Source organism: Oryctolagus cuniculus, chromosome 3, assembly GCF_051225735.1.
Source record: "Oryctolagus cuniculus isolate XC-2025 breed Fujian yellow rabbit chromosome 3, ASM5122573v1, whole genome shotgun sequence".
In the NCBI taxonomy this organism is placed as follows: Eukaryota; Metazoa; Chordata; class Mammalia; order Lagomorpha; family Leporidae; genus Oryctolagus; species Oryctolagus cuniculus.
The window spans coordinates 555,992-582,569 of NC_142869.1; the positions used below are offsets into that span (position 1 = coordinate 555,992).

The window sequence follows — 26,578 nt, forward strand, 5'->3', positions numbered from 1 at the left end:
TTAATTTTTGGTTTGAGTCATCTAAATCAAATCTGTCTTCCATCACCTCCAATTAGTTGAGTGTGTGACTTTGGTGGATCAGAGGGCCAGCGCTGTGGCACAGTGAGTTAGGCCCTGGCCTGTGGTGCCGGCATCCACATGGGCATCGGTTCGAGTCCTGGCTGCTCCACTTTTGATCCAGCTCCTGCTAATGGCCTGGGAAAGCAACGGAAGATGGCCCAAGTGCTTGGACTCCTGTACCCGCGTGGGAGACTCAGATGAAGCTCCTGGCTTTGGCCTGACCCAGCCCTGGCTGTTGTGGCCATTTGGGGAAAAACCAGTGGATGGAAGATTTCTCTCTCTCTCTGTCTCTCTCTCTCTCTCTCTCTGTAATTCTTTCAAATAAATAAATCCTTAAAAAAAAAATCACAATCACAATCCTGTTGTGACACCTGACAACATCTCCTGATAGGCATTCTGTGTTGTTTTTTCAGATGTCACAGAAGTATGTATATTTTAAAGATTTGTTTATTTCAAGGGCACAGTGACAGAGAAGGGGAGAGATCTTCCATCTGCTGGTTCACTCCCCAAATGGTCCCAACAGCCAGATGTAGGCTAGGCCAAAACCAGTAACTCCACCCAGGCCTCCCACATGGGTGGCGGGTGCTCAGGTCCTTGAGCCATCTTAGGCTGTTTTCCCAGGGATCTGGATGAGAAGTGGAACAGCTAGGACTTGAACCCAAAACGGGTTGCGGGTGTCACAGTGACAGCTTAATCTGCCGTGGTGCGACGCTGGCCCCTGGGATGTTTTTATGCTCAGTTTGTTTGAGTTAGAATCCAAAGTGGTTCTCCACAGTGTGTTTGGTACAGGTGTCTCAGGTCTCCGGAAATCTGTAGTTTATTTTTCCTCTGTTTTTGTTTTCATACCATTACTTATTTAAGTTTTTTTTTTTTTTTTTTTTTTTGAAAGTCAGAGTTACACAGAAGAGGGAGGCAGGGAGAGAGAGAGAGAGGTCTTCCATCCGCTGGTTCACTCCCCAGTTGACCGTGATGGCCATAGCTGTGCTGATCCAAAACCAGGAGCCAGGAGCTTCTTCCAGGTCTCCCATGTAGGTGCAGTGGCCCAAAGACTTGGACCATCTTCTGCTTTCCCAGGTCACAGCAGAGAGCTGGATTGGAAGTGGAGCAGCTGGGTCTTGAACCAGTGCCCATATGGGATGCACCTCAGGCCAGGGCTTTAACCTGTTGCGCCACAGTGCCAGCCCCTTCACACCATTACTTCTGAGTGCGCTCAGGTGGCGGTGCTCTGGAATGTCCCGTGCTGTGTTTTGTGTCTCATCCTGGTATCTCTGTGCTACAGCTGGGTCTACACGTTTCATGGTTTTGTGTTTAGTTTGATTCTCGGCACCCCCACCAGGGATACCCTGCGGAGAGGGCATCAAGAACGTGTCAGAGGGGTGGACGCTGGTGCAGCAGCGTACTCTGCCTGTTCAAAAAAAAAAAAAAAAAAAAAGTGATTTGAGGGGCAGAGAGAGAATTCCCATCTCCCCGTTCACCCCTAGATGTTTCTAGTGGTCTGAATGGAAGCAGGGAGCTCAGTCTGTACCCCTCTGTGGTTGGCAGGAACCCCTCACTTGAGCTGTCCCCACTGCTCCCCAACGTGTGCATTAGCAGGAAGGTGGAGCTAGGAGCAGAGCCGAGGTTTGCACTGTTGTCTTAGCCAAGGTCTCCCTTGCTGATGCTTGTTGTAGGTTAGAATCCAACCACGGAGCAGGAGGAATTAAGAATTTCTTTGCTTTATCAGTGTTTAGGATGGATTGCAAGCTGCAGTTTGCGAAGGTGAAAGTATTCTGTACCTTTCCCCCTGGTGTTACAAGCTCATTGATATGTCTGGGACCATGTTGCACTTCCCCAGCTGACTGGTATGTTGTTTGGGTGTGACCCTGGGCTGTGACTTCCTTGCTTTTGCCACAGCCCAGGGTCCTATCTTGTCATGCTCTGCCCAAACCTAGGGTCAGCCCTGTTTCCCAGGATCCCAAGTTTGTCTCTGTGGAAATGAAAGTCTATAGGTATTTCCAGTTCTGAGAGTAACTTCCAGAGTTGCGACTTGAGTGTGTGTGTTTTTCTCACACTGGAAATCTAGATCGTGATATGAACTTGATCGCCCAGGACCACACCGAGGGTCATGCGGGTTCTCACGGCCTGCCTCCATGAATTCTCAGATGAACGCACCCATGTGACTCGCATCACCATGCCAAATTGGGACGTATTTTATTTATTTATTCTTTAGAGCATGTTCTCTGCCTTGGTGATTGTCAGAGCCAAGCTGTGAATCACGGTGTATTCAGATGAGCTTGGCTTCTGTCCCTCTCCTCTCCCGTCTTCATTTCCCATTTCCTTCCGTTGTTTATTCTTGGAGATGTGAACGGACGTATATACGTCTGCATTCCTGGCTCTTCTGGAAAGGGGGCACCTATGTATGGCCTGCCCATGTCCACATGCCACGTGTCAGGGGGCGCCCTGTATATGGCCCGCCCATGTCCACATGCCACGTGTCAGGGGGCGCCCTGTATATGGCCTGCCCATGCCCACAGGCCATGTGTCAGGGGTGCCCTGTGTATGGCCCGCCCATGCCCACAGGCCATGTGTCGGGGGTGCCCTGTGTATGGCCCGCCCATGTCCACATGCCACGTGTCAGGGGGCGCCCTGTGTATGGCCCGCCCATGTCCACATGCCACGTGTCAGGGGGCGCCCTGAGTATGGCCCGCCCATGTCCACATGCCACGTGTCAGGGGGCGCCCTGTGTATGGCCCGCCCATGTCCACATGCCACGTGTCAGGGGGCGCCCTGTGTATGGCCCGCCCATGTCCACATGCCACGTGTCAGGGGGCGCCCTGTATATGGCCTGCCCATGCCCACAGGCCATGTGTCAGGGGTGCCCTGTGTATGGCCCGCCCATGCCCACAGGCCATGTGTCAGGGGGTGCCCTGTGTATGGCCTGCCCATGTCCACAGGCCATGTGTCAGGGGGTGCCCTGTGTATGGCCCGCCCATGTCCACATGCCATGTGTCTCAGGGGTGCCCTGTGTATGGCCCGCCCATGCCCACAGGCCATGTGTCAGGGGGTGCCCTGTGTATGGCCCGCCCATGTCCACATGCCACGTGTCAGGGGGTGCCCTGTGTATGGCCCGCCCATGCCCACAGGCCATGTGTCTCAGTGTAGAGAGCTGCCACCTGCCTGCTGCTCTGCTCACCTGTGGTTTATTCAGCCCATCACTTGAAGGAAATTGTGTCTTCAGACTTTTTTTAGCTTTTTATTTCTCACTGTCTTGGCTCTTGGTTTTCTACACTCGTTCTTCGCCCAGCAGTGGTGGCTGCTCTTACCTGACTAGTGCTGGAGTTTGCTCCCACTCACTCGCCCCAGGCGGGTGTGTGTTGTCTGCCTGAGGCTGTGTTGCCCTGTCTTCCGCTGATGCCGACTCGGCTGTCCTCCCTTCCACGGTGTGTGCCTAGGCTGGTGGACACCCAGGGACTGTGCCGCCCCGTCTTCCGTTGATGCCGACTCGGCTGTCCTCCCTTCCACGGTGCGTGCCGGCTTTCAGCAGCAGGGTCGGTGTTCTCGCTGCTCAGCTTCTCACTTGGCAGGTGAGACCTCTTGGTCCTCCCCCAGCTGTGCATCAGTGTTTGTCTCTTGCATGGTGTCCTCACGTGAGTCCAGCGTGTCAGTTGTGTGATGCAGGAGGGAGGGAGAGACCTCTGCACTGCCATGGGTGTCGTTTGAATTCACCCCTTGCCGAATCGGCTGTCCTGTGAAAGGGTTTCCAGGAAATCTCTAAATCCAAACGTGAGGGCTGATGATCCGTGAGAGGAGACAGTCCCAGGTCCTCACCTGAGAGACAAGGAGTCAGGTCAAGTGAGGAGGGTGGCACGCCCAGGGTCACCAAGCAGGTGACACTCTTGAGGGCTGTGTGCTCCATACTAGGGATAGCAGAGAACCCAAAGACTCCATTTTTTTTTTTTGTTTCCACCACTGTAGAAAAGTATAAATTCCTATCTGAATTTGAATTGTTACAGAGTGTTTAGCCAGCTTCACATCCATTACAGAATTTTTGGTGAACAAGAGGTAAGCTAAATCTGCCTCATGGAGCTTTTCGGTGTAAATCGTAGGAAGAAAAAGGTTTTCAAGGATAAGTTGTCTTTGGTAGAGCCTCAGATGATTTAATTTCTTGTAGTTTAGTGATTGTTGTCGTAGCCCTGCAGGCAAGGCCTCCTGGCATCCGGCGCCTGTCTTGGCTGTGCGCCCGTCTCTCCCTGGAACCTGCTGTGGGGTCCCAGGTGAGGCCAAGGTGTACAGGGTGTGCTGTGAAGCATCTTGCCAGAGCTCGGGACAGCGGCCTGGTGTCCCACGACACTCACGGGCTCTGGGCACCACAGGACCACTCCCTGCCTCTCCACCTGGAAACAGTGGTCGGTTTCTCGAACACATCAGTCACAGGTGGAAGAGGCCCTAGGGAGTCCAGGGAGCACTCAGGGGGTCAGGCAAGTCCAGGGGAGCACACCCACCCTCACACTCAGGGGTCAGGCAGGTCCAGGGGAGCACCCCCTCCTCACACTCAGGTCAGGCAGGTCCAGGGGAGCACCCCCACCTCACACTCAGGGTCAGGCAGGTCCAGGGGAGCACCCCCTCCTCACACTCAGGTCAGGCAGGTCCAGGGGAGCACCCCCCCTCGTGCTTAGGCAGGTCCAGGGGAGCACCCCCTCCTCACACTCAGGTCAGGCAGGTCAGGGGAGCACCCCCCACCTCACACTCAGGTCAGGCAGGTCCAGGGGAGCACCCCCTCCTCACACTCAGGTCAGGCAGGTCCAGGGGAGCACCCCCTCCTCACACTCAGGTCAGGCAGGTCCAGGGGAGCACCCCCTCCTCACACTCAGGTCAGGCAGGTCCAGGGGAGCACCCCCTCCTCACACTCAGGTCAGGCAGGTCCAGGGGAGCACCCCCACCTCACACTCAGGGTCAGGCAGGTCCAGGGGAGCACCCCCCCACCTCACACTCAGGGGTCAGGCAGGTCCAGGGGAGCACCCCCCCACCTCACACTCGGGGTCAGGCAGGTCCAGGGAGCACCCCCTCCTCACACTCAGGTCAGGCAGGTCCAGGGGAGCACCCCCTCCTCACACTCGGGGTCAGGCAGGTCCAGGGGAGCACCCCCTCCTCACACTCAGTGGTCAGGTCCAGGGGAGCACCCCCTCCTCACACTCGGGGTCAGGCAGGTCCAGGGGAGCACCCCCTCCTCACATTCAGGTGTCAGGCAGGTCCAGGGGAGCACCCCCTCCTCGCACTCGGCCCAGGGAAGAGGTGCCTGTGCAGGTGGCTGCGGTTGTTCTGGAGTGTGTGCTGTGCTACCCCGCCTGTGCTGTTCTCCAGTGTAGCTTCCCCAACACCCAAAGGGTTCTGATGTTAATGTAAAATCTTAAACTTCCTACAGTTATCAGTCTCTCACAAAGAAACTTAAAACAACAAAAATGTTGCTTCTGACTTGGTGTTCATAATGTGATCTGTGAAGCAGCCAAAAACTTCTTCCTGTCCTGCTGTAGTCACCCTACCACTGCCTCAGCACCTCTGTGCTGTCCTGCCCTCAGCGTGCATCCCTTCATTGTATGAGGGGTGCACACCGGACCCCGCTTTTTTATTTTTTTAAGATTTATTTGTTTTATTTGAAAGTCAGAGTTACACAAAGAGAGGAGAGAGAGAGAGAGGTCTTCCATCCGATGGTTCACTCCCCAAGTGGCTGCAATGGCCAGAACTGTGCCGATCCGTAGCCAGGAGCCAGGAGCTTCCTCCAGGTCTCCCACACGGGTGCAGGGGCCTAAGCACTTGGGCCATCTTCCACTGCTTTCCCAGGCCACAACAGAGAGCTGGACAGGAAGTGGAGCAGCCGGGTCTCGAACCGGCACCCATATGGGATGCCGGCGCTTCAGGCCAGGGCGTTAACCCGCTGCGCCACAGCGCTGTGCGCCCCCGGCCCCTCCTGCATCTGATGGACCTATGCTCTCTCCTGACTCCTGTTCTACAAGTTGACCATGGAACCACTGTGCTCTTGGGGCCGCTGCAGTGCCGGCTAGCTCTGGATGCAGTCCTGCTGTCTCTCTTGTGAGTGAGTGTCCTTCCAGAGAACGCGTATTCAGACAGGTATCTGTGTCTGCAACACAGACGGCCATGTGTCAGCATGGGGCGGGGCTTCTGGCCCACACTGAGCGGGTGGAAACGCTCTGACTCGTGGTTGTCTCAGGTGTTCTTTCCTCATTCTCCATTGTTTGATGGCAGCACTAGGACCAAGGTCGCCTGCCAAGTGGGTCTGCCAGGTGCAGGCCACATCCAGAATCTCTGTCATCTTAGGTTTTCAACATTAATTTCTTTTCAGTGGAGCAGGTATTAAGAGATTTGTAAAGCTGTTACTATGTGGGACTGAGATTTTTAAGAGTTTCTCCTCTAACTGGCTTATCGATTTATTTAAGATTTATTCTATTTGAAAGGCAGAGTTAACGGAGTTGTGGTGGGGGGGATCTTCCATCTGCCAGAGCACTCCTCAAGTTGTCATAATGGCCAGAATTGGGCCAAGCCAAAGCCAAGAGCCTGGAACTCCATCCATGCTTCCCAAATGAGTGGCATGAGCCATCCTCCACTGCTTTCCCAGGTGGATTAGCAGGGAGCTGGATCAGAAATGGAGCAGCCAGTACTTAAACCAGCGCACAAATGGAATAATGGTACCTCAGGCAACGGCTTAACCTGCTAGACCACAACATTGGCTCCCCAGCATAATTTGTTTTTTAAAGATTTATTTTATTTATTTGAGAGAGTTACAGAGAGAGGTAGAGACAGAGAGAGGTTTTCCATCCTCTCGTTCACTCCCCAGATGGCTGCAACGGTCAGAGCTGCGCCAATCCGAAGCCAGGAGCCTCCTTCAGGTCTCCCATGTGGGTTTAGGGGCCCAAAGACTTGGGCCATCTTTCCCAGGCCATAGCAGAGAGCTGGATCGGAAGAGGAGCAGCCGGGACTAGAACCAGCACCCATATGGGATGCTGGCGCTTCAGGCCTAGGGCTTTAACCCGCTCCACCACAGCGCCCCCCCCCCCGCCGGCATAATTTTTTAAAGCACTTTGTCCTAGAATATTTCAGTGTGATAAATATAATATTCATGGAAAAATTTCTCTGCACTTTTACTATCTTGTACTTGATAAATTTTACATGTTTTCATTTTACTTAGACTAAGAGACAGATCTCCCATCTACTGGTTCACTTGCCAATGTGCACAACGCAACAGCCATATCTGGGCCACACCAAATTCAGGAGCCTGGAATGCAATCTGTGTCTCCAGCAATGGTGACGGGGACCCAAGTACCCATGCCACCACCTGCCTCCCACAGTGTGCACTATCAGGAACCTGGGATCAAGTGGAGCCAGAATGTCAACCCAAGCAGTTGCAGTGGGATCTTAACCGCCATACCAAACATTTAAAGGATATTTGTTTGTTGGGACCAGCACTGTGGCGCAATGGGGTTAAAGTTCCCACCTATAGTGCTGGCAACCCATATGGGCACCAGTTCGAGTCCCAGCTGCTCCATTTCCTATCCAGCTCCCTACTAATGCACCTGGGAAAGCAGCAGATGATGGCTCAAGTCCTTGGACCTCTGTACCCATGTCGGGGACCTGGAAGACCCTCTTGGCTTTGGATTGGCTCAGCTCTGGCCATTGGCAGCCATTTGGGGGCATGACTCTGTGAATGGAAGACTTCTCTCTCTGTCTCTGCCTCTCTCTGTAACTTTTAAATAAATAAAGTAAATTTTTTTTTCAAGTTTCTATTTATTTATTTGAGAGGTAGAGTTACAGACAGTGAGAGAGAGAGACAGTGAGAATGGTCTTCCTTCCATTGGTTCGCTTCCCAAATGGCTGCAATGGCTGGAGCTGCGCTGATCCAGAGCCAGGAGCCAGGAGCCAGGAGCTTCTTCCTGGTCTCCCATGTGGGTGCAGGGGCCCAAGCATTTGGGCCATCTTCTACTGCTTTCCTAAGCCACAGCAGAGAGCTGGATTGGAAGAAGAGCAGCCGGGACTAGAACTGGCATTGACGTAGGATGCTGGCGCCACAGGCAGAGGATTAACCTACTGCGCCACGGCGCCAGCCCTGTAAATCTTTTTTAAATGTTGTTTGTTTATTTGAAAGACAGAATGACAGAGAAAAAGAGATACCTTCTGTCTGCTGGTTTGTGCGCCAAATAGCTACAACAGCCAGGGCTGGGCCAGGCTGAAGCCAGGAACCAGGAGCTCCCTCCAGGTCCCCCACAGGGGTGGCCAGGACTCAAGCACTTGAGCTGTCATTGCTTGTCTCCCAGGCACAGTAGCAAAGTGGAGTCACTGGACGAGAACAGCACTCTGATACTGGGATACAGGCATCCCAAGCAGCGGCTTACCCTGCTATACCACAACACTGCTCCAGCCCTGTATTATTTTTAAATGTGGTACATCTGCAAATACAACTGGAATTTTAAAAATTTTAATTAATTAATGTGTTTATCAGAGAGATCCCATCTAAAGTTTCACTCTCCGAGTGCCTTCAGGAGCTAGGAACTCGAATCCAGGTCTCCCACGTGGGTAATGGGGACCAGACAGCTGGAGCCATCTGTGCTGCTTCCAGGAATGCGCACTAGCAGGAAGCTGAGCCTCTACTCAGACCTCGACTTCCAGGTGGGATGTGGGTGTCCCGGGCTGCATCTTACTGGCTGTGCCACATACTTGCCCCAGAACTAGGCTTTTGGGGGCCAGCATCATGGCACCATGCTTGTGATGCCAGCATTCCATGTCACAGTGCTGGTTTGAGTCCCAGCTCCTCTGCTTTCAGTCCAGCTTTCTGCTGATGAACCTGGGAAGGCAGTGGGAGATAGCCTGGTAAGTACCTGGGCTCCTGACTCCTGTGTGGGAGACCAGCATGGAGCTCCTGGCTGCTGCAGCCACAGGGGGAATGAACCAGTGGATGTAAGGTATTTGCCCACTTGCTCTCTCCCTTCCTCCCCCTTTCAAAAATAAAGAAAACAAAAACTGGCATTTTTAAGAACAAGCCCAACCAGATCTATTTTTTTTTTTAAGATTTATTTATTTATTTGAAAGTCACAGTTACACAGAGAGAAGGAGAGACAGAGAGGGAGAGAGGACTTCCATCCATTGGTTCACTTCCCAATTGGCTGCAACGGCCAGAGCTGCACTGATCCGAAGCAAGGAGCCAAGGGCTTCTTCTGAGTTTCCCATGCAGGTGCAGGGGCCCAAGGACTTGGGCCATCTTCCACTGCTTTCCCAGGCCATAGCAGAGAGCGGGATTGGAAGTAGAGCTGGGACTTGAACTGGTGCCCATATGGGATGCTGGCACTGCAGGCGGTGGCTTTACCCATTACGCCCCAGCACGCACCCCCCCTCCCCTAACCAGTGCATGCAGCCCCACTGAGGGAGTTGGATTTCAGGGCACAGAAGACCATGATGCATCGTGGTTTGGGGGGATGTTGCCCAGTGGATGTTATGACCCTCAATGCTGCACTGTTTGTTTACTCAGTCCCATACTGATAGAAATAATTCAAATTTCTAATATTTTTGATACTACAAAAATGCCACAGTAGGGGGCCCCATGTTGGGGTACCGTGGTTTGTGCCTTTGCCCTACAGTGCTGGCATCCCATGTGAGTGCCGCTTTGAGTCCCAGCCATTCCACTTTAAGTCCAGTTCCCTGCTGATGTGCCAGGGAAGGCAGCGGAAGAAGGCCCAGGTAATAAGGGCCCCTGCCACCCATATAGGAGACCTAGCTGAAGCTCCTGGCTTTGGCCATTGCAGACATTTGGGGAATGAACCACTGGGTAGAAGATTCTCCTTCTATCTCTCTTTGTTAAATAAACGATTCCTGCACATCTGTGGAAGATCGATTTGTATCTTTTGACTTTAAAAAATAATGAGTTGTCAGAGTGCATAGAAAGAAGGGTGCAAACCAGCCCCGCACCTCCCCCCCTTCCAGGTCTGTGCTGGAGAAGTTTCATGACTGCGATGAACGCCCAATTTGTATTTTTTCCTCTAATACAAATGTATTCATTATAAACAAAATAATTGTCATAAATAAGTTCAGTTTTTTCCCCTTTAATACTGTTATATAAGGAAAAGACATCCTTTGTCAGGTTGGGTTTCAGCTTTGGTTTGAAAATGGAATCACTATAGATGATATTGCTGTTCAGTAAAACGCAAGCCACATGTGTGATTTAAGTTATTCTAGTGTGCACTTTAAAATATAAAAAGAGAAAAGTGAGATTATTTTAATGTTTCACTCAATTTGTCAAATACTATCATTTGATATGTAAACAGTATTAATACTGTGTTTTGGAGTCTTCAGCATGCTGACTGTGTTTAGACAGACCGTGCATACCCATTGGGACCAGCACATCTTGTTGCCAGTAGCCACATGTCTAGTTCATAATGTCCAGCTCTGAAGAGTAGTCTGTTTTGTTTCTATGGAACTCCTTTTTTTTTTTTTTTTTTTTTTAACATGTATTTATTTATTTGAGAGGCTGAGTTGCAGAGAGAGAGAGAGAGGTCTTCCATCTGCAGGTTCACTCCCCAAATGGTCACAAACTCCTGAGCTGAGCTGATCTAAGGCCAGGATCTTCTTCCGGGTCTCCCACATGGGTGCAGAGGCCCAAGCACTTGACCGTCTTCCACTGTTTTCCCAGGCACATTAGCAGAGAGCTGGATCGGAAAAGAGCAGCTGGGACATGAACCTGCGCCCTTATGGGATGCCAGTGTTGCAGGCAGAGGCTTAAGCTACTACGCCACAGTGCTAGCCCTGTATGGAACTCCTTGAACTTCCTCTTTAGAATCTAACATTCATCCCATCCTCTTTTTTTAAAAGAAAGTTATGTGTGTTTATCTGACCCATGTTCTTGAATTAGGCTGTATGTAAATATTTACTCAGCTGTGTAACTATGTGCTGATTATTTCAGTATTTGTAAAATTAGCACAGTGGAGTAACAACATTGAAAGTGTTGGGCATCCCCAGACGGGGAGCAGGTTCGTAGGTGTCATCACCCTCGATCTTGTGACAACTTACAGAACAGGCCCCATAAGTTTACAGATGGGAGATGTAAACTTTGAGAGTGTAAGCACCTTGCCAGGGCAGCCCGAGTCGTGTCTGTTCTTGTGGGTGCCTACAGACAGAACATACCCAGAAATCCTGATCTAAGAAATAAGCCAGAATAGCACTGTCATTGAAGAAAGCACTAAATTGAGCCGGCGCCGTGGCTCAACAGGCTAATCCTCCACCTTGCGGCGCCGGCACACCGGGTTCTAGTCCCGGTCGGGGCGCCGGATTCTGTCCCGGTTACCCCTCTTCCAGGCCAGCTCTCTGCTATGGCCAGGGAGTGCAGTGGAGGATGGCCCAGGTGCTTGGGCCCTGCACCCCATGGGAGACCAGGAAAAAGCACCTGGATCCTGGCTCCTGCCATCGGATCAGCGCGGTGCGCCGGCTGCAGCGGCGGCCATTGGAGGGTGAACCAACGGCAATGGAAGACCTTTCTCTCTCTGTCTCTCTCTCTCACTGTCCACTCTGCCTGTCAAAAATAAAAAAAAAAAAAAAAAAAAAAAAAAAAAGAAGAAAGCACTAAATTACCACTTTGTCACTTGCTGAACAGAAGTGAAATCGATAGAGAACGAGGCCGGTGCAGGAAGCAGGGGCTACAGCCAAGTTGAATGTACCTTTGGTAGGCCGGCGCTGCAGCTCACTAGGCTAATCCTCCGCCTTGCGGTGCCGGCACACCGGGTTCTAGTCGCGGTCGGGGCGCCAGATTCTGTCCCGGTTGCCCCTCTTCCAGGCCAGCTCTCTGCTGTGGCCAGGGAGTGCAGTGGAGGATGGCCCAAGTCCTTGGGCCCTGCACCCCATGGGAGACCAGGATAAGTACCTGGCTCCTGCCATCGGATCAGCGCGGTGCACCGGCCGCAGCGCGCCGGCCGTGGCGGCCATTGGAGGGTGAACCAACGGCCAAAGGAAGACCTTTCTCTCTGTCTCTCTCTCTCTCACTGTCCACTCTGCCTGTCAAAAAAAGAAAAAAAAAGAAAAGAATGTACCTTTGGTAATAATTGCTACATCTGAGCCAAAGAAAGGAAGGTAGTTTTGATATGTATAAACAGTTTTATAAAGGCCACATGTAAGTGAGCTCAGTCAGACAAGGGGTTTATGCAGTAGCAACACATGACCCACATTGGGCAGCTACCAGGAGCTGGGGAATGGTTCCTTGTCCTGATGTGACCACCATGCTCAGTGAGGGAAAGTCCAGGCCCACTGCTCCTCCTGCTCACTCAGGTAGCAGGAAGTAGACGCCTCATAGCCGTCTGTCCACCCACTGGCAGTTAATTTTTGGCGTTGTTGCTGGGATGGATATTTCTGGGCTGCCCTCCTAGCCATCACAAGGGGCACTGTTCTGTCACGGGGTGCGGCTCGACCTCACAGCGCCTGTGAGTTGTGTCAAGTAAGAATCCAGATTTTCTCCCAGAGGCAACCTGTTTGCCCAGGGCCACCTGCCACAGAGTCCACCCCGACAGCTGCCCTCCGGGCCACACCTAATGGGGTGCTATCCAGGCATAGCAGGGCTCCTCCTTTCTTGCCTGCCCTCAGCACCTGCTCCCACATTGTACCACACTGCCAGAGTGCCGGCAGCCCTAAAATCTTTTCCCTCCCTACTCTGTCTTCCTCAGAGTTGGATTGGCTGTCCTTTGTCCTGAATTTTCAGTAATAATTTTATTGTAAGTTATAATTGTATATGAAACATTCTAAAAGTTGTAGAAATACTGTTTTGTTTTTTGACAGGCAGAGTTAAACAGTAAGAGAGAGAGAAAGGTCTTCCTTCCATTGGTTCACCCCCCCCAAATGGCCACTACGAAGCCAGGAGCTAGGTGCTTCCTTCTGGTCTCCCATGCGGGTGCAGGGCCCAAGCACTTGGGCCATCCTCCACTGCCTTCCTGGGCCACAGCAGAGAGCTGGACTGGAAGAGGAGCAACTGGGACAGAATCTGGTGCCCCAACCGGGACTAGAACCCAGGGTGCCAGCGCCGCAGGCAGAGGATTAGCCAAGTGAGCTGCGGTGCCAGCCAGAAATATTGTTTTATAATATGGTATTATAAAGCGTGTGTAAAGGAACACTATGAAATAAAGCTTGTATAAAATTTTTTGTTGGAAAATCCCATAGACACACAGATACCTATTGGGGTTTCAATAGTATTTGCATTTAATTTATTTTTGAAGAGGTTTTATTTATGTGAAAGGGAAAGTGACAAAAGAAGGAGAGACAGAGATCTTCCATCTGCACATTCACTCCCTGAATAGTGCAAAGACCAGAGCTGGGCCAAGACAAAGCCAGGAACCCAGAATTCCATCTCAGTCTCCCATGTGGGTACAGGGAACCAAGTACTTGGGCCGCCTCCCATGGCTTTCCCAGGCACATTAGCAGGGAGCTAGATCAGAAGTGGAGCATCTGGGGCTTGAACTGGCACCCGTGGGGGATTAACCTGCTGTGCCATAGTGCCAGCCCCGATAATTGCTGCCTTTATGAAGCCTTCCTGTAGATGGACATTGCATAAGTCACATTCATCTTTAGGTTTATGTGTAAGTTGCTGGCATTGTGGGATGGCATTTTTTTATTATTACAGCGAAGTGGGTGGCTTTCAGCCTGCAGTTGTGTCTCTGCACACTGCAGTTGTGGTTCACTTTGAGTCATTCTTCTTGCTTTTATACGCCTGGTGATATCTGCAGTACAGGACTCAGAGGCACAGTGCACAGGGCCCTGCATGGTGTTCACGTGAGCGCTTGTGTTGGGGACACCACCATCTCACTAGGGCGCTGTCCTAGTATTCCTGTGTTGTCAACAGTGGGTTAATTAGAACCTTTTGGATAGTCACATCAGGTTTGCCCCTGGTGCTAATAACATGCTGAGTTACTTTAATCATTTTACTAATACTGTATCCCCTCACATCACTGGAATAAACTTGGCTTTGTTATTACTTGTCTTTATATTTCTGGATTAGTTTGTTGGATTTCTTTAGGCTTTTGCTTTCAGACGTTCCTTTCTCCTGTTGGTCTTGTCTGGGATGCATCGCAGTACCTCTCTTCCTGTGCTGGAGACAGCCTCACAGGGCTTCCCGACAAAAGCGTAAGTTTATTTGTCGGGCAGAGAGAGACAGAAAAATATCTCCAGTCCTCTGGTTCACATCCCAGATGCCCACAGCAGCCAGGACTGGGCTAGGTTGAAGCCGGGAGCGCAGAACTCACACCGGGTTTCCCACTTCGGTGGCAGGGACCCAAGTACCTGGAGGGAGCTGGGACCCCTCCGAGCCCGGCAGTGTGATGCTGGTTGTCAGTGTGCACGCCCGCCCTGGGCTGCCTCTGTTGTGATGGTTGATTATCCAGACTTTCATTTGCAGAACTTATTTTTCTACAAATTGCCCATTTTGTTTGTTTTCAAAAGTTTTAACTTTTTTTAAAAAGTAGATTCCTTGTGTGGTTTTTCAAACTCTATTATAGCTGTATTTTTTTCTTCCTTTCAGTTTTTAATATTGCTTATTTATACTGCTTCTATTTTTTTCATTGATCATTTTGCCAGGGATGTAACTAGTCTTTCTAAAGTCTTGGCTATAGGTTTTATTCATCCTTTGTTCTGTGTGACTTTTTATTTCTTTTTTAGGTTTATTCTGTTTTTCTAATTTCAGGCCTGAATGATTAGCTTTACGAACTTTCACCTTGTTTTCCTTGCCTGATGGGATGCCTCCAGCAGCACTCTGCCCCATTGCACAGGCTTGGGTATATAACTCCTTGTTACTCAATCCCAAATACTTTTAAGTTTCTTCTGTGTCCCGTGAGTGTTTAGGAATAAGTTGTAAAATTTCCAGATATTTTGGGGCTGGCAGTACTGGGCATCCCTCCTGGGCACCAGTTTGAGTCCCGGCTGCTCCTCTTCCAATCCAGCTCTCTGCTTTGGCCTGGGAAAGCATTGGAAGATGGTCCAGTGCTGGTTCCCTGCACCCATGTAGGAGACCTGGAAGAAGCTCCTGGCTTCAGATCTGCACAGCTCTGGCCATTGTAACCATCTGGGGAGTGAGCCAGCTGATAGAAGACCTACCTCCCCTCCTCCCCCTACAGAAAGCTCTGCCTTTCAAGTAAATAAATAAATTAATTAATTTTTTTTTAATTTCCAGATATTTGAAGATTTAAGGTGACTTCTTTTTAAAAAATTTATATCAAGATTTATTTTTTTGAAAGGCAGATTGAGAGGGAGAGAGAAAAAGAGAGATATTCCATCTCCTTGCTCACTTTTCAAATGCCTGCGAGATCCAGGACTAAGCTAGGCAGAAATCAGGAACCAGGAATTCCACGTGGGTAGCAGGAACCCCTGTGCTTGGGCTATCATCTGCTGCCTCCCAGGAACCTTAATAGGAGCTGGATCAGAAAGAGTGGCTGGGACTTGAATCACACTCCCGCACAGGAGATGGGCACCCAGCGCAGCAGCTTAGTCCACTGCATCACAACACCAACCCCTGAGTGTTTATATACTCATTTAATTTATTTGAAAGGCAGAGAGACAATGAGAGATACTGAGAAACAGAGCCATTTCCTGTCCACTGGTTCACTCCGCAAATACCTGAAACATGGGTTCCAGGCCAGGCCAAAACCATGAGCCTGGAATTCAGTCCAGGTCTCCCACGTAGGTGGGAGCCATTACCTTCTGCCTCCCCAGATGTGCAGTAGCAGGAGGCTGGGACTGGGTGTGGAGGTGGGACTTGATACGTGCTGTGGGCATCCCAAACAGCAACTTAAGTGGACTTCTGACTGAGTTATGTTCAGGAAATGATGTATGTTTTTAAATGTGTATTCATTTTTATTTATTTGAAAGTAAAGTGACAGAGATCTTCCATCTGCTGGTTCATTCCCCAAATGCTGGGGCAAGGCCAGACTGAAGCCAGGAGCCCAAAACTCCAGCCGGGGGTGTCGCAGCCTCCAGCAGTCACTCCCTGTTCTGTAGGTGTTACTCTGAGTTGGCTGGAGAGAAAAGAGGGTCTGTCCAGTTTGACTGAGAGTTTGCTCAGGTACTCCGTCCTTTTGCTCCAACCTTGATGTCCTTCTGGTTTAGGACTGAAATAGCTTCTGTCCAGTAGTCCATTTACACTTGGAATTCATTTCTTTACAGTGTCTTGTGTTTTATCCACCTTGCTTTCTTATTGTTTCTCCTTTACTTCTCTTGCCTCCTCTTCTGTTTCCTTGTTTCCTCTCTTTAATAATCAGTAATACGGCCGGCGCCGTGGCTCAACAGGCTAATCCTCAGCTTTGCAGCACCAGCACACCGGGTTCTAGTCGCGGTCGGGGCGCCGGATTCTGTCCCGGTTGCCCCTCTTCCAGGCCAGCTCTCTGCTGTGGCCAGGAAGTGCAGTGGAGGATGGCCCAAGTACTTGGGCCCTTCACCCCATGGGAGACCAGGAGAAGCACCTGGCTCCTGCCATCGGATCAGCGTGGTGCGCCGGCCGCAGCGCACCAGCTGCGGCGGCCATTGGAGGGTGAACCAACGGCAAAGGAAGACCTTTCTCTCTGTCTCTCTCTGTCCACTCTGCCTGTCCAAAAAAAAAAAAAAAAAAAAAGGTAATACAATATAATGTCATCCATAAATAACAATGTGTATTATAATGAATAACGCTTCATCCAAGATTTAAACCATTGCCATTAACTCCATGGGACTTTAGTTTGAAAGTTGAAAATGTTCTTTCCTAGATTACTTTAACTTTTTTATCACTTTTTCTCAACAAGAACTAAAATTAATCCCTGTGGGAAAAGGGAATTGAAAGATAATGCATGGGATGGACATTGGTCACACTGTTAGCATTACTTGGGACTGTGTCCTATGTCAGAACACCCAGGTTCAAGTCCTGACTTCCCCTCCCAGCTTCCTGCTCATGCCCACCCTGGGGGCAGGTGATGGCTGAGGGGGTGGGTCCCTGCCACCTGCATAGAGACCAGGATTGAGTTCCTGGCTCCCCGCAGCAGCTGTTGCAGGCATTTGAGAAGTGAGCCAGCAGATGAAAGGTCCCTCCCTCCCTCCCTCCCTCTCTCTCTCTCTGCCATTCAAAGAAAAAAAAAGATACGGAGGCAAGTATTCTTGAAAATTAAAAAAAAAATGCAGTGTATGTACGTTGCTGCCTGTGTTTTAATTGTCAGCGATGAGCTGGTGACAGGGAGGAAGGCGTGTTAGCCCCTGCTCCTGGTATACCTTCTGTTGAGGGTGTGGTCCTTGAACATCATCCCTTCGGGGTGGGGGGAGGGCATATCTGTTCCAGCATTTTACCTGGAGCAGGCCCAAAGCTTACTAATAGACTGAAATGTCACAGAGTGGAATAGCCATAGAGCTCACACTTTTTTAAAAATTGATTTATTTGAAAGGCAGAGTTAGAGAGGAGGAAAGACAGGCGAGTGCCCATCCCCTGGTTCACTCCCCAAATGGCTGCAATGGCCAGGGCTGGGCCAGGCTGAAGCCAGGTTTCCCATGTGAGTGCAGGGACCAAGGACTAAGGCCATCTTCCACTGCTTTCCCAGGCCAGCAGGGAGCTGGATCAGAAGTGGAGCAGCCAGGACTCAAACCGGTACATCTGGTGACTTAGCCTGCTATGGTTCACATTTCAGCTAGTCTCCATGCTAATGCTTGCTTAGAAGAAATGCATGCTGGGATGTTTTGTATACAAATTCAGCACTTAATTTCATAGTATCTTTTGTTAACTGGTTTTTTAACCTACTCTGTCTCCTGCAACCCCAGCACTTCATAGCCTTAGGGAGGGTCCTTGACTGTGGACCTGGTGGTGCCTGCCGCCTCATCTCCCTCTCTGCCTTGCCGAGCCCTAAAAAGCAATGACACTACCTCCTCACCACAGAAAAACAGCTCGGAGGGTGCTGGAGCGGCTCCCGACTGGACTGAGCACTGCCCGGTCCTCCCACTCCCCGCGACAGCAGCGGTGTCCCCTGCCTGCAGTGGCTTCTGCCCCCAGGTGGTATCAGGAGGCGCCAGGCTGCTGGCAGCCTTCTGCTCTGCCCTCACCTCCACCTGCCCCTCCAGGCAGCTTCCAACTCCTGATTCTCTGTGTCTGTCTCCTTAAGCCTCCTCCTCTTGCTCACTCAGGCCCAGTACCTCTGGCCATTCTTTTATGGGCAGCAAGGGGCTTCTCGGTGCTACCTTCCAAAGAGATACCTCCCTGACCACTTCCTTTGTCCACTGCTGCCCACCATAAGGTGAGCCTTTGGCATCTTCAGACAGAATAACTGTGTCGTGTCCACTCTTCATATACGTCAGTGTTCCACCAGAACACACACCTGGTTGTGCCTTGTGCTAGCCAGGTGCCCCCCAGCCCCATGTCACGGCTGCAGACTGCGCTGGCTCTGCCCCCTCCCGCCCTCCCGGCTCCTGGAATGGTTTCCTGAGGCCTGGTCCCGTCCCCAGGTGTCCGCAGCAGGCTGCCGTACTGGAGCCTCCTCTGGGCCACTTCATCACAGGGGTCGCCGGCTCTGTGCACATCGCTTCCCTGGCCCTGCACCCTAACAGTGGACGCCGCGGTGCGGGGCCGCGGGCGCTCGCGCCGGTGGTTGGGGGCGGGGGGAGGCAGCCCCTCTCGCCCAGCAGTTTGCCCTTCGGAGGGGTGCGGGCGAGCCGAGGGGGTAGCGGGGCGGCGCGGGAAGCGGGGACTGCGGGCCGGGGCTGCAAACTTCGAGGCCCGAGGTGCGCGCCCACCGGAGGCGCGGCCGCCCGAGGTCCCGACGCCCCGCCGGCCAGGCCGCACAACTTTGCGAGCGGGGCAGGACTCCGGGGGCGCCGGGGCGCGGGGCGGGGCGGCTGACGTGTCCCGGCGGGATTGGAGCCGCCGCCCCATATAGCAGCGCCCGGCGCCGCCGCCCGCGTCCCGGCTTCTCCCGCGCGGCGGGCGAGCGAGCGAGCGGACGGACAGACAGGCGGACACGGTGAGCTGGCGGGGCTGGCGGGGCTGGCGGGTCGGGCCGGGCCGGGTCGGGCCGGGTCGGGCCGGCCAGGCCAGGCCAGGCCAGGGCTCGGGGCTGCCAACGTGGAGGCGGCGGGGCCGGCGCGGCTGGTCCGCACTCAGGGCGGCGCTCGGGCGCCCCCTGTCCCGGCGCGGCGGCCGCGGCCGGCTACGTGTCAACGTCGCGAGGGGCCGCCGGCCCGCAAACTTTCCCGAGCCCGCGCCGTCCTCCCGCGCCTGCGGGCTCCACGCGGCGACCCGGGCCGCGGCCGCACGGGGGAGGGGCGGCCGACCTGGGCCCAGGTCGGTGACGTTGGCGAGGCCTCCTCCCCTCCCCCTCCGCCCCGGACGCCCCTCCCCCGCCCGCGCCCGCTGGCGGGGCCGGCGGTGCCCCGGCCGGGGTCTCCTGCGGGCGGCAGGCGTGCGGGGCCGGGCTGCAGCGCCCCCTGCCCCTTCGTCCCGCGAAGTGGTGGGGGGCCGGCCGGCCCGAGGGCCACTTGGACGGGCCCCAGGGGCGCGGAGGCCACGGCTCTACGGAAAAATACCGCGTCTGGAGGCGGCGCTGCGGTCCCTTTAAGCGCGTCCCCGCCCGCGGCGCCGGGCTGCTGAGGTGGCGCCTGCGAAGTTCCTGCGCCGGCCTGGCCGCGGGGACGCCCGCCGCCGCCGCTGCCCCGCCTTCCGAGGTGGGTCGGGGGTCTCGGAAGTTGCGGAGGAAAGTTCTCTGCGAGGCTCCCGTGAGCACGGAGCGAGGCGGAGTGGGGTCTGTGGCGGGCCCTGCGTCCGGCCCCGGCGCGGCGAGGCTCCGGCGACGCGGGGCGCTGGTTGCGGTTGGGTGCGTGGACGGAGGGTGCACCGCCCAGCCGGGCTCGCGGGGCGGGAGACTGTCCGCGGCCGGAGGGGCCTGGGAGTCGCGGGTTTTGCCCTGCCTTGAGGCCGGCTCTGGACGGCCGTGCACTGTCCCCGCTGGTGCCGAGGACTGGACCGGCGTGATCCTGAGAGCCGGGTCCCAACCGCGCTTCGGGAGCCGGGCCTGGCGCCCCAGGCCCCCCGGGAGCTCCGAGGTGGGGACTCGGAAGAGGGCCAAGACCCGCGTCTTGTAGCATCTCAGCCAAGGTGGGTTCTCTAAAGCTGGGGTATTGAGTTGTCAGGAGGAGAGGACTGGGGGCTCCCGTCCCAGAACCCCAGGTTTACTTGTGGTGGCTCCTTGCGCGCTATAAGGAATGTGCTTTGAGTTCTGGGGGATGGGGTCCCGAGCAATGTGGCATGCTGGGGCAGTGGTTCCGGAGGTGTGCCAGCCCTCAGAGGTGAGAGCACACGCACCCGTCCTGGGGTGCAGGGGGACTGGCCAGCCAGAGCTCAGGGGCAGGCCGGGGGTGTGGTTGAGGCCACTCTTGGGGGTGTGCAAGTCCTGATTTTGGGAAGTGACATTCAGACAAGAAAGGCGTCAGCCTGGCGGCTCCTGAGGGGTGGGTAGGTGCAGGAGGCCCCATCCTGCTCCCAGACTGGCTGTGCACCGGCTGCCACGACATTGGTCGCGCAGAGCTGGGCTTCCCTCCTAGCCTTGCTCTGCAGTTTGCAGATTAGAACTTGTTGGTGAGGACAGTAAATAAATATTCCTAGTCCTGGGTCCCCCCTTCCCTCCGGCCTCAGGGCACAGCTGGGGCCGCGCAGTAGTTCTGGCCTCTGGCTGAGTAGTGGTTCCCCACCAGACTGGAGCTTTTAAAAAACGCCTGCCAAGGCTGAAATCCTGGAGTGCTGCCAGCCCACAAACTGTGCAAGGGAGAGGCCCTTGTAGTCCAGGGTCTGTGGATGCCACAGCCTGCCTCCCAGCTCCTGGGCACATCACCCTGCTTGGGTGGGGTGGCCCACTGTCACGACATCCACTTTTCTCTGGTTTAGGGGCACAGTTGGCCTGCCGTGTCGGTCCTACCTGTCTGGGTGACCCACACCCTTCTGCTTCACAGAGTGGCTCTTGGTCCTCCGTAGACAGCCTCTGAAGGTTCCTTTCAATCCCACGGTTTCTTAAAATTTCCTTACTTATCTGAAGGGCAGAGAGATCAAGAGCGCGCTCCTGTCCTCTGGTTCACTCCCCAAAGGCTGCAACAACCAGGCCGGGCCAGGCCAAAGCCAGGAGCCTGAAACTCCATCCAGGTGTCCCACATCGGTGGCAGGGGCCCAAGGTCTTAAGCCATCCCCCACTGTTTTCACAGGCACATTAGTAGGGAGCTGGATGAGAAGTAGAGCAGCTGGGGCTAGAATTGTGGTTCTGATACGGTGCTGGCACCGCAACGCCAGCCCCAAACTCACTAGTTTTTGACCTGGTTTCCAAATCCCTGGTGGATTAGAAGGGACTGAAGGACTTCTCCAGGATAATGAGCAGGAAGTGACCCTAGTGAGCTCCAGAGCCCCTGGCCACAGCTGCCTGCAGGTCACGTGGGGGCCAGGGGACTGGAGCACGCCGCACCCCCTCCGTCTTGTGTGGATCTTGCTTCCTGGTAGCAGTTAAGGTGTGGCTCCTGCAAGTCCTCTGAGAGTTTAGGACGGTTCCAGCTTTCCTGTAACCTACTTTGTTGGAAGCTCATGGCCACAGAGCAGAGTTTACCCTGGAGACTGGAGTTTTTCTGGTTGGGAGGTATAAGATATGTTGAAGAACTTTCTCTGATTTTCCCCTGTGTTCTCTCCCGGCCCATCCAACACAGCGAAAGCTGGCAGGCTGACAGGCGCCTCAGGACGGACTTCCTGGCTACCGACCGTTTTGCTGGTGAGTTTGTGCATCTGAGGGCTGTCCCTGCAGCCTCAAGCCCCGCCTGGCACAGGCGTCTGTAGACATGTGCCCGTCGGCTGTCACCTGGCTACCGTCTGTTCAGTCTTTTCTTCTTAAATGTGAATTAGTTTTTTCAGGAGTTCAGAGCTTGATTTTCTTGAATTCAGGGAGAGATCTTATTGTGTCATAAAAATTACACAAAAACATTCTCCTTTATGTTAAGTGACTCTTATATATTTTGCCAAGATAGTACAGATACCTGCTTGCTGTGAGAAATTGTCTGGAGAAAGTGAGTTCTCTCTCCCTGTAGTCGTGTGGGGACCGCCTGGAAATGGGGGTGCACCCCGCCTCCCTGCTGACTGCGCTGCTGCAGGCAGGAGAGCTCCTCGCCCACAGAGCCCTGCAGCTGTGCAGGCCTTGTCTGTGGGCTGCAAGTCCCCGGCCACACCTGGGGGGCGCGGGGGGGAGTAGATGAGCAGGTTTCAGGCGCGGAACCCCCTGGGTTGTGAGATACTGGTGGGCTTTATGTAGGCACCGTCAGGTGGTCCGTTTTTAAAGCATCTGGGGCGTGAGGTAAGATGACTTGAGGCAGCAGTTACCATGATCCTGATGTTGCTCTGGGAGGTGCTGGGCCAGGCTGGATGGGCTGTAACCCTGTAACCCCTGGACGTCCTGGCTTCCCCAGTGACAGGAGCCTTGGGGAGGGCCGTTGGCCAGCTGTCCTAAGACCCTCTTTTACTTGCAATTTTTTTTCCCTTTTCATCCTTTGCTGAGCGTTTGGACATCAGCTTTCCTGACGTGTTCAGCTGGTGAAAAAATAAAACCTTTGGCTTTAAAAAGTATGCAAAAACATTCTCCTTTACCTTAAGTTACTCATGTTTTGCTAAGATGGCATAGATAGCCGCTTGCTGAAGCTGAGGCTGGTGGTCTAAGGAGAGTTGAGTTGACTGTGTGCTGAACTTGTTCCTCTGCTTCCTTCCGTGCTGCAGTCACTGACCTGGACTGTGCGTGGGCAGGAGACCAGCCATGAGCTCCGTCGCAGTTCTGACCCAGGAGAGCTTTGCCGAACACCGAAGTGGGCTGGTTCCGCAGCAGATCAAAGGTGACCCCTTCCCCCCACCCACGCTTGCTCTCTGTCTCATGGCCTAGGGTGCAGTGGGAGCACCTATGACAAGGTTGAACTTCCGTGGGGGAGATTCAGAAACAGTGCAGGCCTTGGTGAGAAATGCCTGTCGAGCTCACCGCTGCACTGGGAAGCCTGCTGGAGCAGAGGGACCAGGCTGGACATCCGTGCCCTCCGCAGCAGCTGGACAGGACTCAGAGCAGCAAATGGCATTTCAGGTGTTCTGATATGCACAATACGTAAAAGGGAGCAGGCAGAAACTAATTTCAAGACATTTTATCTAATCCAGTGTGCCCAAGACATCAGTGTTTCTATATACATTTAATGTGTTTTAAAAAAAATAAACCTACAGTATTTCAATATTTCACTTTTTCCTTCAAAGTCTGATGTATGTTTACAGCTATAGGAGATTTTATTTGAATCCTTAATTTTCATCTAAACTTCTTGGTCCCAAGTACCTGGGGGCCTAGGGTCTTCTGCCCGGTGAGGTCTGAGAGAATCCAGCCACTGTTCACAGCAGCCACATCTGGGGTGGTGTGGCCCTGTGTCCCGTGGTGAACCTGGACTCAGACATAGCCTGCTTGATTCCGAAGGTCACCTCCCCACACCACACCTCGTGCCCAGGGTTCAGGTGTTGTGATTGGGCCTTGGTGTTGGTGGACTTGGCCCAGCCCTGGGGATCGGGTGTTCTCCCAGCCAGCCGTGCCCTTTCTCATGAGTCGTAGTTAGTGGGACAAAATCGTGGGCAAGTAGGGCACGATGGAAGACAGAAATGATTAGTAATTAGGGGACCTGATTTCCACAGCCTCGCTGCTGGGGGAGGGAGAAGGGGCGGCTTGCACAGCTGTTACTGCAGCGTTGCCTGCTGCAGTGCAGAGTTAGCTGCAGTTTGCCTCAGAGGCAGCTGCCCAGACAGTTCCAGGTAGCACCATCGTTGTATTTTACAAATTAATTTTTTAAAGATACTTATTTATTCTAAAGGCAGAGTGGCCGAGAGAGGGGGGGAGACAGAGAAAGAGTTCTTCCATCTGCTGATTGACTCTCCAAATGGCTTCAACAGCCAGGGCTGGGCCAGGCTGATGCCAAGAGCCCAGAACTCTATCCAGGTCTCCCACATGGGTGGCGGGGAACCAGGAACTTGCCATCTTCCCCTGCCTTCCCAGGTGCATCAGCAGGGAGCTGGATCAGAAGTGGAGCAGGTGCGATTCGAAGTGGCAGAGTATTAAGGCTCTTTAGGCCTTAATCTCTGTGCGGGGCTTGCCTCCAACGGCTCAGCCCAGCAGGGCAGTGGGGTTCACAGTGAGCTAAGCCCGGCCACAGGCAGGCCATGCAGGAGGAGGTGCGACTGTGAGGGCTGGGAAGCCCCTGGCCTCTCCAGTTCAGTGCAGAAAGGCACTATTGGGCCTTCCCTATCACTATGAATGAGAAAGAAAGGCGGGGCTTTGTTTATGATCACTTAATTATTTTAAAGGCAGAGTTAGAAGGGAGAGAGAGATCTGGTGTTTCACTCTCCAAATGGCTGCGATGGCCAGGACTGGGTTGGGCCAAAGCCAGGAGCTTCTTCCAGGTCTCCCATGTAGGTGCAGAGGCCCAAGCACTTGTGCCGTTCTCCACCACTTTCCCAGGTGCATTAGCAAGGAGCTAGGTCAGAAGTGGAACGTCTGGGACTGGAGTCAACCCGTCTGTCTGTTTCTTATTGAATCTCTTGAAGTATTTTTTGTCATATAATGCTGAGAGTGCTGTTGTCCTCTTATTCCATGCCACGGGACCAGTTGCCACTTTAAATTCAGAAGAGGAGAGCGACCCTCCAACCTACAAGGATGCCTTCCCTCCACTTCCCGAGAAAGCAGCGTGCTTGGATGGTGCCCAGGAGCCTGCAGGAGCATGGAGTAACAAGATCCGGCCCATCAAGGCCTCTGTTATCACTCAGGTAGAGAGGCCTTTTCCTCCTAGTCCACCTCCCAGTCAGTGGCCGCAGGGTCTGGTCTTCTGGTCAGGAAGATTTTTGAATGTGCAAAATGAAGAGTTTTGGGTAAGGAAAGGACTGACGGGTGTTTCAGATTAGATCAGCCCCTGCCTGCCCCCGTGCTCAGCCTGCGTCCTGAGGAGGCCTGCACAGGAGTGGGTCCTGTGTCTAATCCCTGTTCACAGCTGCTGCCCTGCCCTCGCTCTCCATCCCCCTGCATGCATCAGGAACTGGGAAGCCTTGAAGCAGTTCCATGCTTGTTCCCTCTGCTGTTGGGATTGGAAGTGTTGGCGTGAGCACCTGTGTGGCTGTGGTGGAAAATGGCCATCCATGCACCTACCAGTCCTCTTCCCTTAGCTCTGGGCTCATGGTGCCACACTTGGTCTTGCACTGCTCACCTGGCACCTAGTTGATTATGTTAAAAGTACCCTGTCCTACTTGGTGGTTTCTGCCCTGAACCAGGTAGCGGCTTGGTCTGGCTCCTGCCCTGGACATCTCCTACATTCCTCATGAGATAGCCGAGTGGCCCTGAGGCTCCCAAAACCTCACACTGACCCTTACCACAGGGTGGCCTGGGTGTCACCCCAGAATCCACCTCCCTTGCCTCTGCTCTTTCCCCACACCGCCAGGCGCAGGTGTCTCCGCCACGCTCGTGATCTGCATCCACCCAGACTCCCTGTTTGCCTGCTGCTGCCCCCTGTTCCCTGGGTAGTGGGCCTCCTGACCTCAGCCCCGCCCCTTTCTGCTCTGCCCTGGGGTTGGGGTGGGGGCTGGGCGTGGGGCAGAGCACCTGTTGATGAGCTTCCCTGGTTGTTGGTCTTCGCTGAGCAGGTATTCCATGTCCCCCTGGAGGAGAGGAAATACAAGGACATGAACCAGTTTGGTGAAGGTGAGCAAGCCAAGATCTGCCTGGAGATCATGCAGAGGACCGGGGCTCACTTGGAGCTCTCTCTGGCCAAAGACCAAGGCCTGTCCATCATGGTCTCGGGGAAGCTGGACGCTGTCATGAAAGCTCGAAAGGACATTGTCGCCAGACTGCAGACCCAGGTGGGTGTCCCCTCCTCCATCGAGGGGTGGCCGAGCTGTGTGAGGGCAGCAGCATTCAGATCCTCTGACCGTTTTAGCGGTGGGATGAGTGGGAACTGCACACGAAAGACCTGTCCCACGGCTGGAGCCGCTTACAAGGCTCTGGGCTGGCTGGGCCCTGGCACACGGCCATGGTTTCCAGCCTGCGACGCACACGTGCAGTTCAGCACCTGCTTCCAGATCATGAGTTCAAGTTAGGTTTGGGTAGACCAGCGCCCTCAGCCTTTGCAGTCCGAGGCTGCCACCTGGAAAGTATGAGAGCCACTGTAGTGAATCAGTAAATCTGCCGTACATGTGCCCAGTGGACACATGGAGAGGGCCGGTGCTGTGGTACAGTGGGTTAAAGCACCGGCTTCCCATATGGGCACCACTCATGTCCCGGCTGTGCCACTTCCCATCCAGCTCCCTGCTAATGTGCCTGGGAAAGCAGCTGAGGATGGTCACATGGTCCCCTGCACCCATATGGGAGACCCAGAAGCAGCTTCTGGCTCCTGTCTTTGGCCTGGCCCAGCCTGGTCTTTGCAGCCATCTGAGAAGTGAACCGGCAGGTGGAAGAGCCCTCTCTGTCTTTCCTTCTCTCTGTCAAGTAAA

At 53.7% G+C, this 26,578-nt stretch overlaps 1 protein-coding gene across 9 annotated transcripts in view; it reads left to right on the plus strand.

Annotated features, from left to right (window-relative positions):
* The window catches only part of HDLBP (high density lipoprotein binding protein), a 75,094-nt gene that overhangs the window by 20,948 nt on the left and 27,568 nt on the right, over positions 1-26,578 (plus strand). For 6 of the 9 annotated variants that reach the window (XM_008252172.4, XM_089328792.1, XM_070069918.1 and 3 more), the window contains 4 exons: positions 21,748-21,809; positions 22,802-22,914; positions 24,708-24,865; positions 25,733-25,948. In XM_008252172.4, coding sequence (XP_008250394.1) covers positions 22,839-22,914; positions 24,708-24,865; positions 25,733-25,948 — 450 coding nt within the window. In that variant the 5' untranslated portion in view covers positions 21,748-21,809; positions 22,802-22,838. Of the gene's footprint in view, positions 1-18,970; positions 19,032-19,209; positions 20,162-21,747; positions 21,810-22,801; positions 22,915-24,707; positions 24,866-25,732; positions 25,949-26,578 lie in introns of those variants that run through there. The other 3 variants (XM_017339708.4, XM_008252173.4, XM_008252174.4) reach the window with 3 other exon arrangements.